Source organism: Protomyctophum bolini, assembly GCF_963924005.1.
Source record: "Protomyctophum bolini genome assembly, chromosome: 4".
Classification (NCBI taxonomy): domain Eukaryota; kingdom Metazoa; phylum Chordata; class Actinopteri; order Myctophiformes; family Myctophidae; genus Protomyctophum; species Protomyctophum bolini.
In genome coordinates, this window is record NC_137865.1 from 34335220 (window position 1) to 34352785 (window position 17566).

A 17566-nucleotide genomic window follows, 5' to 3' on the forward strand; every position below is an offset into this window, starting at 1 on the left:
TCGCTCTGTCTGTCTATCCAATGTGTCGATCTTCGGAGTACGGATCCTCCTCCCATCTCTCTCTCTCTCTCCCTCTCTCCTTTCTCTCTCTCTCCCCCCCATCTCTCCCTCTCTGACTGCCACCCATCGCCTCCTCTGTATTTCTGTTTCTCTGCACATTTGTGCCCACCATGCAGTGCCCAGAGACGTGCCCAGTGACCAGACTGCCCGGGCCAGTGCCCACTTCTTCTGGGACCTCTCCCCCAATTCATACTTTTTATTAGTAGTAAAGTAACTATAAGTAGGCCTATACTTACTAGGCTACATTTACTCTATAGTAAAGTACAATTTTGAGGTATTTGAATTTTACTGGAGTATTTCCAAATGTAGGCTATACTCCACTAGTAGGCCTACTTTTTACTCAACTACAATTATTTGAAAACTTTACTACCGGTAGTTACTTTATAAATGTTGTCAATTTGATTTTGAAAACTGGGGGACCTTCTGCATTATGGTACTTTTATACCAATACTTTTGTACTATTACTCAATGAATATATACTATTATATACTCCTATGTATAAAAAAAATAGAGTACCTTTTCCACCACTGGGTTTTGTAACTCTCCAAACACCCTATTTAAATGCTACAGTACACAAATAGGTCTAGACATTCTATCTGTGTAATGTGTCTCTAATATTAATCTTACAACAGCAGTATTATGTAGGCCGGGGTACGCTTACACATGTTATGTCAAAATGTCAAATACCAAATATCAGTGTATACATGATGTGTATTTAATACAGTATAATCCTTGAACCCTATAAATAAAGGATATGATTAAAATACATTTACTAAAGTACTTAAGTACAATGGTATTTGTATTTTACTGGAGTATTTCCAATTTCCAATACTTTTACCTCTACTCCACTACATCTCAGAGCCAATTTTTTTACTTTTACTCCACTACATTTATTTGAAAACATTAGTTACTACTTACTTTGGAGATTTTAATTTTTATTAGAAAACATACATTAACCGCTTCAACCCTATATACATTTCAGCCATTTAAAAATAGCCAATCTACAAGATCACAATGTGTCGCATCGCAACGCATTGTGAGCTTGTAGATCATCTATTTTCAAAAGACTTTGTTCACATTTGTACGAGTACTTTTACTTTTAGTACATTTTGATGCGGATACTTTTGTACTTTTACTTGAGTACATTTTAAATACGGGACTTCTACTTGAAACGGAGTACATCTCATTGCAGTATTTATACTTTTACTTAAGTAAAACATTTGAGTACTTTTTCCACCACTGATCACAGTGTAACAACAACACTTGTAGTGGATTATTTTTCATGGTGTGCCAGAGTGCTCCCTCAGAGTGTTGTCATGTTTATTGGCACTCATATGAGCAGCTAAACAACACAACTGTTAAATCATTCAGAGACCTGCCGGCACTCACACCAGCAGTTTGCAATGAATCCAATGTTAAATATACTGACCTATTTAACATTTGATTCATTGCAAACGGACCACAAGGGGGCGAGCCCAACTCATTTGCGATGGTTTTTGAAAACCATATAACCTTAACCATACCTAATAGTTACCATGCCAAAAATCATAAACTTGTCACCAAGTGCACAAATTGTTGATTTTGGACGAATTTCCCCCCAGTTATCATGGAAATCTGCCCTTTCGACTTTGATATATTCTTGTGTGCAAGTGGAAATATTGGCCTACGTGTGGAACTAGAGGAAAGGCCACGGGGTCACCAAAATCAACAAGAGTGCATTCCCCTTTGAATAATGAAGGTGCACAGCAAAATTCCAATCCATGGCAATCGAGTCGTTTATTTAAGATATCTTGTTTGGGAACACCGCAGTCGGGGCCAATTAAATATACGTGGAAAACAATACGAGTTTGGGATTTCATCACACGTACCAGCCTATCTCTAGTTCAAGTAGGCATGTTTAGACCTTTTGCTGACATGCATGGTTAACCATCACAATAACCTATTTGATCCTACTGTAACAGAGAGAGAGAACTATTTGATCCTACTGAAACAGAGAGAGAACATACATATCAGATGCGACACCTTTACTGTGTCCTTGTATTGGGTGCGTACTGCATATAATAGTCACAAAAATATGAAGTGACCCACCATGCCTTAAATTTGTTCTTGTAGTGGTTGTTGTTATGTTCAAAAATCCAATGGGCTTAAAAATGCATGACACCAGACTCCAACAAACTATGCACCCCTTGCAAGATCATATGTGACCAGATTTGACTGAGAGCCTCATCGCGCAACCTCCAGCTTTTCACCGGAGAAAAACCTTTTAATCCAAACGTTTTAATCTAAAATGAGTTAATAGCACAGGCATACTCTTCACATACTAGAGCATGTCTGAAATAAGTGTCAGAGCTGAAATCGACATGTAAATATGAAATAATGCTTAATTAAACATGTAGCTATAGGTGAAATGTTAGAGACCACATAAGTGAACCTTTCAAGCCTGTTTTCTCAACTCGCTGTTTTCTGCAAGACATTACTCTATAAGCCATATCTCCAAAACTGTTGGGTGAAACTGAACAACCAATATGTCAATTTGAACCCCTATGAACTCAAAAAATTTAAAAAATCCAATGGCAGTCCCTCCGTCAAATTTGGCCAGATATTCTTCTTACATTATTGTGCAAAGTATTCAGATAGAACTGATTGCACTGAGGATCAAGTAAACTAGATTGGAACATTTGTTCTAAGCTACAGGGGAACTGAATGTGTGAAGGATTTCACACATTAAAATTAGTCAAATGTGTTATAGTCTACAATAAAAAATAAAAAGCATTAAAGATTAAACATTAAACTCACAACTTTCAATGTCTGACTATGGTTTCTGAAGGCCAGTTGTTCCATTTGTCTGTGTTTAAACCCATAAGAGGTGTTTATTACTTGTTTTGCTTTACTTTACTTTTATTTTTGCTTTATTTAGATAGGATAGTAGAGACACAGGGAACTGTGGGTAGACAGAATAAAAGGAAGATGTACCACACAGGTCTCCAGCCATAATCGAACCAGGGACACTGCAACTCATAATATGGTTGACATATACCATCTATCAAACCATCCACCATTAAACAACTCAACGACAAGTATAAATTCAAATAAATTATAGACTGGGTGGTATAATTTCAAACGTAATTCCAGTGTGCCAGCTTTGATTTTATGCAAGGCCAAGGATGAATCCAGACCAGTTGAACATACGTGCAGCCCTGATATGTACGCTTACATATTACAGTGGATACTTTGTTCTTAGCCAGAAAGGAAACGGTTGCACAATCAAAGACTTATGTAAGACGAGCTTCAACTACACTTTAAGTTTTGCCTGAAGCGATGCAGAGAGTATGGTTACACCACTGGATCGATTCAGCCGCTATAGATCTCAATTCTGTGAGACAGCTGGTACTCAGTGATTCAATCGACCCTTCAACACCTCAGTTGGCTCAGTATGCTACACACTGTATGCCTGATTAAAGTCATTATGTATTTTGCCTCAGGATCTTCACCGCCGATGCTAATTTCAAAGTGTTATTCCCAACAGGAGCAACTTCATTAAGGGGCAAAAGTTTCTGCACAAAGCAATACATTTCTTCCACCTATCGTACACCGCAGATCAGCCAAAAGCATTAGAAGGCAGTGATGAGGAGTAACATTCAAGCAGACTATTGATTTGACAAGGGAGGCAACAGGCAATTATACATCAGGGGATTTGTGTGTACTTTAGATATTCATGTGTACTTTGGAGACAAGCTAAGCTATATTCATGAATAGATGAATAAATCAATCAAATATTGATGAGGCGGTGTCACATTGTATTCAAAAGGCATACATGGGTGACTGGGCCCATGTCACTTTATGGGATTTCTTTTCATTTCCTGAAACAGATTTACTGTATGCAAAATAAGCACAAAATGTGCAGGAATTGTGTCCTTTTTTACTTTTAAGTATGACAATATTCGAAGAAGAAAGAAGAAAAGAGAGTGAGTGACAGAGAGACATATGGAGTGAGAAAGCCTCACAGCGCCGTCGCACAAGCTCTTGTTACTCATTTTGGCCATGCTATTTTCTAGGCCTATAGGCAAAGTTAATTGTTCTTGGGCGAAAATGGTCATATGCAAACATTTTTAAGTTTTATGTGTAGATCGTGAACTTGTTTGTAGATGGAATAGCTCTGCATTTGCATGATACTATTGTGCAATATCATGCTTAAACTATAAAATAACAATTTACACAATGTAAAAAAAGGGGGACAGCGATGGAGGCACAGAAACAAATGAACAAAAAACAGAGACAGCAAGACAAAAGAGAGGGACGGCGATGGAGAGAGGACAAAACAAAGACAATTGAGAGAGAAAGAATGATATAGAAGAAAGGGGGCAAACAGGATAGGCAGAGGAGGCTGGCATCCAAGTCTGATGGGCGGTTACTCCTCTGTTCCACAAAGATTCAATTTGCTGCCACAACATCCAGCATCGACAAGCGTTTAAATCGATGAAGAATTTTCCATTTCCGCTACCTTTTCTCCACCAAACCATATGGAACACACAGAAATCTTATCCATTTAATTGCTAAACAAAGATAGAAATATGAATGAATAGTACTGGACCTTGTGGTTGGTTATGGAGCAATGATAGCTAGCACTGTCTACCTGTTTCTCAAAGTCATCACATACAGTGTGAGGGACTCACACATCCAGAAAAATCACCCACCAATTTTTGAGCCATCTGCAGTAGTAAGGTCATAAGAAATAACCTTTCACAGGACATTTGGGAGTTATTCAACACATAAACATTCAGTGCAAAACATTGCAAAGACCAACAAATCTGAAGGAAACTTGCAGTCTGAGACCCCCCCCCCCCCCCCCCTTGTCTCACAATTAAATCTGAGCAGAGTTCCGTGTCCAACTAGAAGAAAGAAATACCATGTACAGTATCTAGAAACTATACAGTTTTGCCAAGACACTGAACTCCAAGTGGAAGATCTGGCAAAAAGCAATAGGAAATAAACTAAAACTAGTGAGTGACATGCCCGATTTGTCTTTTATCTCTCAACCACGGTCCACAGATGATGATCATGATGATGAATCACTCCCTGACAAACTGCATTTCAACTTGAGTTGGCATTTGTTGTCAAATTTATGTACGAATATTTTGTGATGTATTGTTAAAGCCACATATTCACCCTGGACCATTTCCTCCATCACATAAAATAATTGTATAACTCCTATGTACCGTTTGTTCAAACCAAATGGGGCAAAGCTTCACTGGGGGGGCAATGCATGAGGATTCAAAGTCAAAGTCACACTGTGTTTTCACACTCATAAGGTAACAGACATTAATTTCCATCTGCCTGCTCCATAATTACATGCTTGACAAGCATGAAGGGCATCCATCAGTGTCAACCTCGTTAGAGAAAGGTAAGCACGGCGGAACAAAGCACCGATATGAGCTAAAAGGGAACCTTTTATCACCCCGATCGTTGGCTCCAGCTCCCTGGGCTGCATCTCCTGGGCTACTCCCCCGGAGCTGGAGCCTTGAATATTTCATATCCACTAATTTGAAGCACGGAGAGAGATCCCACTATGACTAAATATTAAACGAAGCGCTCCCTCTGCTCCCAACCAAGTGGAACGGAATAAAAAGGCATCAACACAGAACAAGTACGTGACCATTTATTCTCCACACACCTGCAAGGGGACAGGTTGGCACAGAAAATAAATAAATTATGCAATGTAGATTTTCTTTTTTACACATCACCTCAGGCGTTTCATTAGCTAACCGTCAGGCCACCATGTCATTATCATCTGCAGTATCAGCCAGGCTGCCTGCCATTTTATAGTCAGCACAGGGCCTTTATTTATTAATAGTGTACAATGAAGAGAGACAGGAAATGGGGAGAGAGTCGGGGAGTGACATGGAGCAAGGGCTGCCAGGCATCAAAGCCTGTGGAACACACCTTAACCACTCTGCTATCGGTGCCACAGGGGCTTTTATTTAAGATGATCATGCTATGGAATTCCAGCTTGCTCCAGATAAGAACTGAGGCTTGCAGATACAGAAAAGTATCTTTGTGTTCAAGGGAAACACTGTTATCCCTTTCTAAAGCACTTAAAAGTGCAATAAGAGAGGGGCACGGTGGCCTCACAGCTAGAAGGTCCCGGACGCTGGGGGCATCATCATGCAACCAAGTGTAAAATCTGGAATTACAACGCCATCAAACCCACCAAAATATTTTTTATGGACGAAATGAACTGTAGATTTAATCAAGTAAAATCTTATCATATTTAGTCAACTAAAACTAGATTAAAACTAAAACATTTCAGATGACAAAAATAAAGACTAAAACTGTGTGTATTAAAGAGACTATGACTGAAACTAAATCATAATTTGCTGTCAAAATGAACACTGCAGTGTAGTGTATACTAATACTGTATATCCTGGATGCAGGATCCACATCCACACTGATCCAGTGTTGTTTTCGTCAACTAAAACTATGACGAAAAATGTTCGTCGACTACCTGTCGAAAACTAACTGACGAAAACTAAATGGAAACTAAATGATAATTAAGCTATGGTGACTAAAACTATCGGTAAATATACTGACAATTTTGTTAACAAATAAAAACTAGAAAAGTGTGGTTGTCGCTTACATTGCGGCTTAGAAATCCACCACTCCTGAATGAAGTGCCTGGTGCTGGGACTCTGGTGCTGGGACTCTGGGCTTGGTGAGAGCAGGAGTGGACCTGGTGAGACGTAAGAGGACAGGAGCCAACCCACAGAGCCTAGTCCTTCCAAGCGCCAGAAGACCTTGGGAAACATCACTGAGGATACGTCCAAGGTGCATCCATGCGATGTTTTTTGTTATAGAAGTGCATGCTAAAAAAAGTACTTTCATTACCGTCTACCACTGCGAATTCCTGACAGTCTCGTCTGTTTACAGGAAATTGGTCACAGTGACCGGCGTAATTGGACGGGCCAGTTCGAGGGTACCATTTGTTCTTTGGCAAAGATACACTAATGGAATATTCCCTTCCTTTATGCTTCTTAAACCAATTAGATTTTCAAGATGAAGAATCTGTTTTGGGGTTTTTTGCGGCTTTCACCTTTATTTTATATATTTTTATAGTAGGCTGACAGGAAATGGGGAGAGAGATGGGGGGGGGCGGCTGAAGTGGTTAGAGTGTTTTGTAATGATACTCAAAATCTTAATTCTACAAGTAGCCTAACTAAAGTTTTCACAAATTGTAGTGGAGTAAAAGTAGGCCTACAATATTTTCCTCTGAGGTGTAAGTGAGGTAAATACGGAGCTCCTGGCCATGCATTCAAAATAAAATGTATCTCGTCCGTACAAGATAATATCTCATACAACATAATAATTATCTTGTACGTACAAGATATTATCTTGTACGTGATATATTAAATAAAATAAATAAAAAGAGTGATAAATGATTTGCTTCATATACTTTTAAATTGCATGCGATTACAATTCAGGACTAACAACCTGTGTGTTTTTTGTTTTGTGTGTTAAAGTTATGTTATCTAGCCAAGATATCCCCCTTTATCTCGGGAAGTCGAGGTGATACATAAATGGCACATGAAAAGAAAAGTAAGATTAAACATTTATTACACCGCACACACACCCCCCCCTTGTGATGCAATGTGACCTTGCTTCCCAATACAGGACCAGCCAAAACGATGCTGCGTTAGGCTGCTGTTTTGTTTGGCTACACAGGTGAGCTGAAGCATGATGCTTGTCACGCTCACTTTGTGGCGGTGGCATTGAATCAACATCTGAGGCCCTTACTGTCCAACATTTGCTACAAAAACAAAACCACATACTATGAAAGTAACAAAAAAAAACATGCCCAATATAGGAACACCAGGTTTAAAGTGGTTAAACTGGCACAACAATAATCTTATGAATTGGATTGAAATTGAAATGAATTTGTTTAAAGTGGTAACTGGCACAACAATAATCTTATGAATTGGATTGAAATTGAAATGAATTTGTTTCATCTGGCAGCCCCCACCTTACCTTAAAAAGTGACTTGTGTCCTTGAGGACAGAACTGTGTAATGAAACAACAATTATGTTAATACAGCGATAGATGGCTGTCGTCAGTGGTGAAGTTCACATCTCCTGCAGCAGAGCATGAGAAACAGAGTGAGAGAGAGGAAAGGGACAAAATGTTTGGCTGAACCCCAAAAAGGGACGGTCCATTGGGTATGAATCACTAGAAGTGACTGTCAAATAAAAGCAGCAGCACCTGCTAATTCTACAGGGTGGAAGTCATTACAATCGATCCTGGCGACGCCACAGGCAAAGGTTCCCTCACACAACTGCTGTGGTGTTTACAACAGACCTGGCTCTCATACTTTTTGCAGTTTCTATGTTTTTAGAAGATTGGGCCGTACACCTTTGTGATTGTTTAGCTCTGGCATTTGGCTGATGCTTTTAGTGCAAATTGCGAACCGTATATATCTATGTAAGAAATACCCACAAATAACGTCAATACGCTCAATGTTTTCCCCATCAAATATATTGTGGTGTGTTGAGGAGTGGGTAAGGACGAGGGCATGACAAGGATTCTCATTTCATCAGACTTATAACTTCAAATTAGGTGAGCACAGTACAGCAATTCTAGGACACAGAAATATATCAATGATCACTGGCGGTTATAGGCAATAACATCAGTAGTCACTAGTAGTCAGTACTGTCAGTACTGGCACAGACAAGGAGACTAGAGAGCGTTGCAGTCCCGCCCCCGAAGAGCGGCCCGGAAGAGAATTTCCAATTAATTTCCCCCATAGACGTTTCAGAAAGTATTTATTTAAAGACATTTAAGCCTCGGACAAAGCCAACTCGGATGGTGACAACTCATGACAATAAACACAATTTTTTGGGCCGAACAAATAATTAAGAAGAATAAAAAAGAGCAGGGTACAACACTTTTTTGTTTTTCTTCTACCGGTAATTATTTGTTCGGCCGCAAAAACGTGTTTACCATCCGAGTTGGCTTTGTTCGAGTCTTAACGTCTTTAAATAAATACTTTTTGAAACGTCTATGGGACAAATTAATTGGAAATTCCCTTCCGGGCCGCTCGTCGTCATGAAAGGGGGCGGGACTGGGATGCTCAATAACTGTCAAGCACTGAGCTCTGGGTAACCTTTCTAACAACTAGCAAGGACATGCTCTCCTCTGCCTTATAAACTGCCAACGCCCAGCAACCAAGGTCTGAACCACTACAACAAAAGCATATTTGAAATGAATTAAGAGCTGGCTATGCGTGACTAGAGAATTTTACAGTAAATCAATCTCAATTTAATATATTTTGCAGTGATTTAACTGATACAGGGAAGGCCAGTGGTTGAAGTAGAACTATACAAAGAGATCCTTGGAGCACAGGTATATATATATATATATATATATATATATATATTTACTGTATATATATTTGCTGTTCATATATTCAGAACGGGTAAGGACTAGTAATCTAAATTATACTTCGAGGAGTGGAAAGTTGAATAGAATATTAATAGTGATGGGATTATGATATAAAAAGGACATTAAGATATTAGATATTAAAAAGGTTGATAATCATTGGTCAACCTGCCAAAATCCCTAGTAATGCTCACTTATTACTACCAGAGGTTGGCAACCTTTTGGACATGAAGTGCCATGTTTTAATTCAATTTTGTCAGTGTGCCATATCAACACTAAGACACCACATTGAAATTAAATATTTCCAACTGATTTTGTGTAAGGAAAAGTAAAACAAAAAAATTGAAACGACCAAACATTTTGTTTGATTGTGTTTGATACGCGTGTGAGGCCCCAGAGTTAAGAGTTTGAATGAATTATGTGCAGGATAGATGTGAGGGGGACTTCAAAATGACAAAATCTTATTGAAATCTAAATTTTAAAAGAAAAAGCCTCTCTCTCACACTTATGCCAGTGATCACCCTCCACTGTGCCAATGTTGGCACCCATGCCTACCCCAATATATCCTACCAGTATCCTTCATACTGCACTGTCCTACCAAGATGGCTCTGTCTAATCAGAAACCATATAGATCTTGGATATTGCTGGTTCGGCAATCGGCATTGTGCAACTTCACATTAATGATGCCCTCTACTACTCTCACAATTAAATGCATCTGTCCATTGCAAATTCTATACTAAAGACAATCAAAATCTTTGAGGGTGGCAGTTTCATATGCTGCTATGCAGGTGCTCTACACCTTGATTTTGATTGTACAACACGTGTCTATATTTGCAGTTATAGAGTGAGCAGAGGACATTGGGTGAAATTAAGTATGAATGTTTTCATTGTCTTTTGTTTTTGTTAACAATGACGATCAGTTGATCTTTTACAATCACATTTGAGGAGCTATTCTGATGCTCTAGTGAGTCTAGTCATTTGAATACCTTTCGTTTAATGGATTAAATTATTGCGTTCAATTGTGTTGTGTTGTCTTGTATTAACTTCTATTTAAATGTTAAACACAATAATTTAATTAATTAAACGAAAGGTATTCAAATGACTAGAGTCTAGTCATTTGAATACCTTTCGTTTAATGAATTAAATTATTGCGTTTAATTGTGTTGTCTTGTCTTGTATTAACTTCTTTTTCATTCTGTGGTTGTTTTTTCTTCCTTTATAATTTCAATCTTCATTAAATAATTCCTTTAATCGAAAAGTGTTACACTTAAAAAACGAAGTAAATCAGATTGATGTTGAGAACCTCACAGGCCTAGTACTGGGAAATCTATGCTTTTGCCTCTCCCTGGTGGACAGTATGACTAAATACACTGTTCTACATTTTCAACACTCCATTGCCCTTTACTACTTGAAGCCTAACATCCTTATTCTGGAGGGAACATTACCTGAAAATATCTGATCTACAAGCTTACAACGGAACATGTTGTGAGCTTGAAGGGTAAAAGTACAGTGCCGGATCTGTTCAACTAATATTAGCAGTTTAATAAAAGGGTTTAAGTTGACAAAACAATCGTGCTTTTGGGAGGTTATGCTGCAATAAAGCTTATAAAGGTAAAGTCGTCCTTTTTTCCTCCACACTACAAAAGCTATGTAGCATTTTATGTAACATTGTTCAAATGACTGAACAGGATTATCCAAATAAATAAATAAATAAATACACATCATTCTCAACACAGAGCAATGGTAGCTTTGTTTGTTAACTTCATAAACACAATATCACACAATATCCACGCAGTATTGTTGTTGGAATTCCAGTATGTCATTAAATCACCATAGTGCCTCTGGGATCCACTCAAAATCCAAGGTAGATGACTCATTCTTCTCTTCTACCAGCTACTTAGCAATTGGTTCTCAACTCTGGTCCTGGGAAGTTGGGACCAAGACTACAGCTACAGTAGTATTCAACTCAAGTACTCAACCAGATTTTATATTATTTTATTTTTATTTTATTTATTTATTTTATTAATCTAATAATCTTAATCTAAAAGGGTCCCTTTTTAGGTACTCCAGGCCAGAGTAGGGGTATTTGAAGGTTTGTGGAAGGAGATACATTTAATGGAGCGTATCTTCATATATGTTTTGTATAGGTTGATGACACAACTAATATGACACTAACAATATTTAGCAGAGTTCTGAGTAAAGTTCAACTGGGGCATCTGTGCTTAAACTATATACATTCTACATGCATGCTAAGGGACACATTCACATTTCCATCCATTTATATAGAAAAAAAATCACACCTGTATGAAGTGAGGGGCGCTCTTATCATCATACATCATCATCGCAGACTTCTTACCGACAGTTGAAAGCCTATACAAGATATCAATGTTTGTGTTACGCAATGTTTGTGTAATGTAACTAAAAGCTGGACATAGGAGTGGCTAGAGCCCCTCAAGGCCATCAAGCAGACCAGAGGTAGAAAACTGTCATTCCCTGATGTCATCGCTAGGGACGCATGCATCAGTAAGCAGGAACTGGGGAAGGCAATGAAGGACCGGGAAGTCTGGCGTGGCATTGTGAAATCCATGATCTCGACCGCGGTCGAAAAATGATGAGCGGCCCTCAAAAAACAACACACAAACTGTTGACGTCATGAATAGATCAGTGTCTCTCAAACGTTTTCAGGAGAGCCCCACCAGCCTCAGTTAAATGTTGCATTTGAATGGGCATCTAACGGAGTTCCCTTATCTCTGTGATCTTTCAGTCCACAGTGCTACATTACGTTTTTAAATCCGAACGGGTGGAACATCACAGGTTCCAATCCATTCAACGCAAGGACAGGTTGCATCGGGTGTGAACCCAGTACTGTGTATGATGTATCCTCTGTGTTCCACGTGATGCTGGGCAGCTCTCTTTTGGGTACATTAATTCTCGAATGAAATGTTGAACATAAAAAAGGACAGCCGATGACATGGAGTGCTGAGTAGATTGGTGTCTCTCTTACCAAGGAAAACAAATAAAACGAGAACCGCAGGGTGTTTTTTGGGCAGGCACACAGACAGCTCGCATCCTGGATTGGCACTGTGCTTTTAAATCTCTCTTTTTAAAAACGTTTTAAATAAATCCAGCCAAAAGCAAGTTTTTGGTGTGTGTGCGTTTTACTTGGTGGCTGCAGGATCAGCGTCGGACCGCATGCTGAAGGGTTCCAGGCGTTCGCTCTCGGGCAGCATGTTGTTGAGGCGCTCCATCAGAGGGACGGTCTGGTCGATGCCCATCTGGATGCGCCGCAGGATCATGGACATTTCGTTGACTTTCTGGATCTGCTCTGCATACTTGGCATAGCGCTTCTGCCGCTCCTGCATGATGCTGAACAGGGTCTCGACCGAAAGGTCCATCTGGGGGCGAGGGGAGGAAGTGGGAGGAATACAAATGCATGAAAGTGAAAAACGAGTAGGGACCAGAGAGAAAATAAAGACGAGAGAGGGGTCAGAGATGAAGAGAAAAAGAGGAAGGGACAGAGAGAGATGGGATTCATCGCCGTATAGGCATGAAATATAACTACCGTAGTCTAATTATTTTCATTCATCATCTCATTAGTTATACAGTGCCAGGAATAAAAACAACAGGAAAAATGGATAGCTGGTAAAGAGATGTATTTACCTCTTTGATCCTCTTGACCAGGGCGTTCTGGTCAAAGGCCACAGCCTCAGCACACTGGTGGAGGTGGTCCTGGTAGCGGACACACAGCTGCAGAACCTGACCTGAGTCCAGCCTCTCCAGGCATACACTACTTGGGGATGTCTGACCACTGAGCACCCCTGCAGAACAACCAAGATCAAATGAAGTCTCAGAACACTGAAATACACATGCCCCGCAGGCAGCTATTCCCAGTTCACCTATTCAGTATTTAAGTCCGACGTCATTTTGTAGTGCTAAAAGTCCGGGTCCAAGTGGCACCAGCTCCCGTCCGCATCTCATTGTAAATAGCATATCTAAACGCGTGAATCTTTTTACAATGGCATTATTTTTCAGAAAGGAAGCCATTGAGGGTTAAAATGGGTCTTAATGCTTCCAACTCGAGTAGAATTATTAATATTTTGTACAAGTGTCAATGACAACAAAAATATATGATGTGGAGACAATAAAGACTATTATTATCATTATTATTGAAGGCATTTGCTCTGTAAAATATTTCGGGGGCATATTTAGAATGTGTGCAGGCTTGAGTATGTTAAATCTAGTTTGCATTAATGAGGATTTAGTTGACACAATAAAATAAAATGGCGATAGTATTCCATGTGGGGCAGACGGCCAGATTTGGGAGAGCAGCGGAGCTTTGTTGTTGCGAGGAAAGCGGTAAAATGAGACTTTCGTGGTTGTTTTCGTCTCAGATTTAGTCCGACGTAGCGTCACAGTATAACTCTATGGGGACACAAAAGCGACACAAAAGTAGGACCCTGAAGTATCTTAGGAGGGGGCGCTCACGTCACAGCTAAAATACTGAATAGAGAATAGCAATGGGCGTGGTCTTCTGGACAGAGTGAAAAATCTCTCATAAAATTTTCCCCGTAGAGATTTACAAAAATATTTATATCTCGGTGCCATGTCATTAGTCAGAAGGTTCATTGTTCCGAAATTACTATCCCTACCTCTAACCCTAACCTAAACCTAACCGCAAGCACGGGAGGAAACCTAAACCTAACCGCAAGCACGGGAGCAGTGCATGTTCGGACTAACGGTACTTCGGATCTATGGGCGGTTCCCATTATTTTAAGCGTAGAATCAAGCCATCCAGGATCCTGGTGAGTCATGAGCATAAAAACTTTGATTCTGTGGAAGAAAATGTTTGAATAATTAATGGTGATATACTACGTGCATTTAATAAATACCCTTTGTTTAGCCGAGCAGATTTCATATTTATTTTGTCACAGAATCAAAGGTGTTATGGTTATGATTCACCAGTTCTTGTCGCCTCCAGCGAGGCGGACCACTCGGCCCACTTGGTGAGAACTTTGTTAGGAAGTAGTTAGGCAAAAAAACTGTTACGACGACGGATGGAGGCACGTCATCTCAAGCGTTCTTGAGCAACGAGAAGCACTGCAGAGCGAACCGCAGGCGAGCAATTTCCCGTGCTGAAGTCCGTTTGAGCCGACTCAGCACAAGTTCAAATCACAAGACCAGTGTGTAAAGTAAATGACTCTTTCTAAGCCATTTAGACCTGAGGACGCATCTGTGTCACATTAGCTTTTAACCACTTTAACCATTAACTTATAGCTGTTGAAAAATGGCAGATCTCACAAGCTTGTACTGTAGATCTGCTATTATTGAAAAATCTTTGAATCTATATTCTTACACAGCAAACGTTTTTAACTCAAGATGGGGGTCGGCTGCTAATATCGTTGCTGTCCGGAGGAAACCTCACAACTCCATTTTTGAGGTTTTTGTTCTCCATAAATCAGTGCCATTGAACACCCTTTACGCATTAGACAAAACCTCTTAACTCCATTGGACCCTCAAACTGTCTGCTAAAACAGCTAACTCCACCAACTCTCTCCTTCTAATGTAAGTATTGACAATATCTTAATTCACAATACCAACTTTGATGGGGCAGTATTGCATCGTTTCAAAAATATATGGTTTAATTAATTTCCTTAAAAGATTATATTTTTCATTTCCTGAAAAATTTACATTTTGTAGTTACGATGTTTCCTCTGGACAGCAGAGATATATAATTGTGGCGCTCCCTGGCATGAAAAGGTTTCACTGATAGAAACACACATTTTTCAGAAAACTGTCTCAGGTCTCAATGGGTTAAACACTCCACTGTTCCAAGTGACATTGCTCAGTGACTAAACAGTTTAATGTGACTGTACTGGGAAGTGAGAAAATTACTACACATGCAGTCTCTAAAGAAGTAAAGATAAAACAATTCAACAGACTTGGACATATCAAGCTACCTTTTAGAAGTGGCTGAAATGTGGGGATCTCCTGGAGTTTGATGACATCTGGGTCATTGTGTATGTTCCGCATGGACTGTGTCCCCTGAGCCACCACCACTATGTCATCCATCTTGGCCTTATGTTTGGCCGGTGAGGGCACCACTGCAAAGAGCACATTCATACAGTCCATCAGCATAGTTTACTATGAAAAGCTGAATCTCCCGTCAGTCGGTCGGTTGGTGGTCGACTACGTCTCCATATACTGTATGCCGAGTGGAATAGTAAGAGAGTGGCGACACGCTTTGATCTCGCCGAAAAGCGGGTGCCCATGGGCTATAGTTCCAAACATTGGCACTATTCCATTGAGATAGAATGAGCACTTCCGCATTCCGACACTGACCTCGTCAAACCCTGGATGTCCTGCCATACATGGAGAAGACTAGATCATCACCTAGATCTGCATAGCTGGCCAGCAACTTTACATCTGACCTCAAACCCTTAGATCTCCATATATGGAGCTGACCTGTTCTGACATTCCATATGTTGATCCTTCCTCTTTTCGATGTCTCCCTTTTGACTGACTAAACCTGTACTCCTACTTGAGAACGATGCAGCTAATGAACCTAATGATATAGGTTGTCATAGCAGTAATAGCACCCGTTTTAACTGCGTTTGTGCCTGTGGGAAGACTGCAAACTGCCCACTGGCAGAGCCTGATTGGTTGAGCCTCAATTGGCTGAGGCAGAGGCTGGAAATGGTGAAAGGAGTTGGCCTCATTAGGCCCACTGGCAGAGCCAGCGCCTGGCCCAGGTTAGCCCCACAAGCAGAACCCAATGGTAGTAAAGTTTCTGACATTTTTAAGACTTTATACCATGGGGTCCTGTTCCTGCGCCGGCTGCCACCTGGTATGCACACATAAATACATGTAAACACGTTCGGATAAATGAATCTGCATAGTTCGCACATTCAGAAGCCATCACAAGAAAAACAAAATCGTCAGAGTGCGCAGATCGACTTAATGCAGAGTTTGTTTATGTCCGCGTTCCAACAATCGCATTCGAAAAATGAAGTAATGTACAGGAACCCTACGTAAAGCCAAAATAAGTCCACATTTCATAAAAGCTTTATGGAGGGTTCCGAGAGGGGCTATAGGCCCAGGTGAAAGGAGTCTATATAGACTATTGGACCAGGGCTAATAGACTATATGACTATAGCTCTGATCCATAGCTCTAATGCGTGCAACGCATTAGACCTATGGACCAGAGCTAATATGACTATAGTCTAAATCTTAGGCTATATAGTCATGATCATGAAGTATACGAGCCGCGTCATCTGAAGTTGTGAACCATGGCCAGCAAGTACCCTGCCTCGCAGGCAGGATACAGGTACCGAAACATAAACGACGTTTTCTGCTTTTTATTACATATTTCTTAATTTTTATTTCTTTGCTTAAGTAATCAACAAAATAACAGCACTGGTAGGAAAATTCACCTGATGAGCTGTAATCGGAATGCTTGTGTTCCGACTCCCCGCTTTGTTCCGCTCCCATTGTTGTGACTTCTACTTCAGACGGTCAGCAGACAGACGGATGGATTATTTCCGTGCCTTGCAAAAATAGTTTTACTGCAAATATTTTAAACAGCAGAACCGAATCAAAATGTGGCCCAATGTAGACATAGCCCTCTGTACTTTATTGTCAAATACCCGACAAGCGCAGACAGTTGTTGTAGCCCTCATAGATGTCTTGTCTATGGTGCTGCTGCTGGGCAGGCTGCACACACTTCCGTACACAGTGGTCACGTGGAAGGCCAGTGCAAGCTTCACGCATGCTTCTTCTTCTTCTTCTTCATGGGGTTTTATGGCGGTTGGCATCCAAAAAGTTGCATTACCGCCCCCTTCTGTTACTCTTGCTTACTTATAGTCTATCCCATAACCCAGTTTCTTTAATAAACCTGGTCACCGTGCCTCTCCCCGTATTATCCTCTGCTGCACCAATTAGCTTATTAAAAGTGATTTCTTCAACTCCCCACCTTCTCAGCTCTTCCACCATTCTCTCTCTTTCTCTCTGATACTGTCTACAGTCCATATGCTCCACCGACTCCGACTCCTGACAATGTTCACATAGGCCTGTAGGATATCTT

At 40.3% G+C, this 17566-nt stretch overlaps 1 protein-coding gene across 1 annotated transcript; it reads right to left on the reverse strand.

Moving 5' to 3' along the window:
* Positions 1-11210: 11210 nt before the first annotated feature.
* Positions 11211-17154, reverse strand: borcs5 (BLOC-1 related complex subunit 5). Its single transcript, XM_080761526.1, has 4 exons — positions 16917-17154; positions 15444-15587; positions 13147-13304; positions 11211-12881 (listed from the first exon to the last, which is right to left on the reverse strand). The coding sequence occupies exons 1-4, from the start codon at positions 16972-16974 to the stop codon at positions 12645-12647; spliced, it is 597 nt and encodes a 198-aa protein (XP_080617652.1). The 5' UTR covers positions 16975-17154; the 3' UTR covers positions 11211-12644.
* Positions 17155-17566: the final 412 nt, after the last annotated feature.

Excerpts from the sequence above, each read along its gene's own strand:
- borcs5 (XM_080761526.1), bottom strand. The coding sequence starts at position 16,974 with ATGGGAGCGGAACAAAGCGGGGAGTCGGAACACAAGCATTCCGATTAC. Across the intron at positions 13,305-15,443 it reads ATTTCAGCCACTTCTAAAAG|GGGTGCTCAGTGGTCAGACA; the intron begins GTAGCTTGATAT and ends GTTGTTCTGCAG. Across the intron at positions 12,882-13,146 it reads TGGTCAAGAGGATCAAAGAG|ATGGACCTTTCGGTCGAGAC; the intron begins GTAAATACATCT and ends CCTCGCCCCCAG.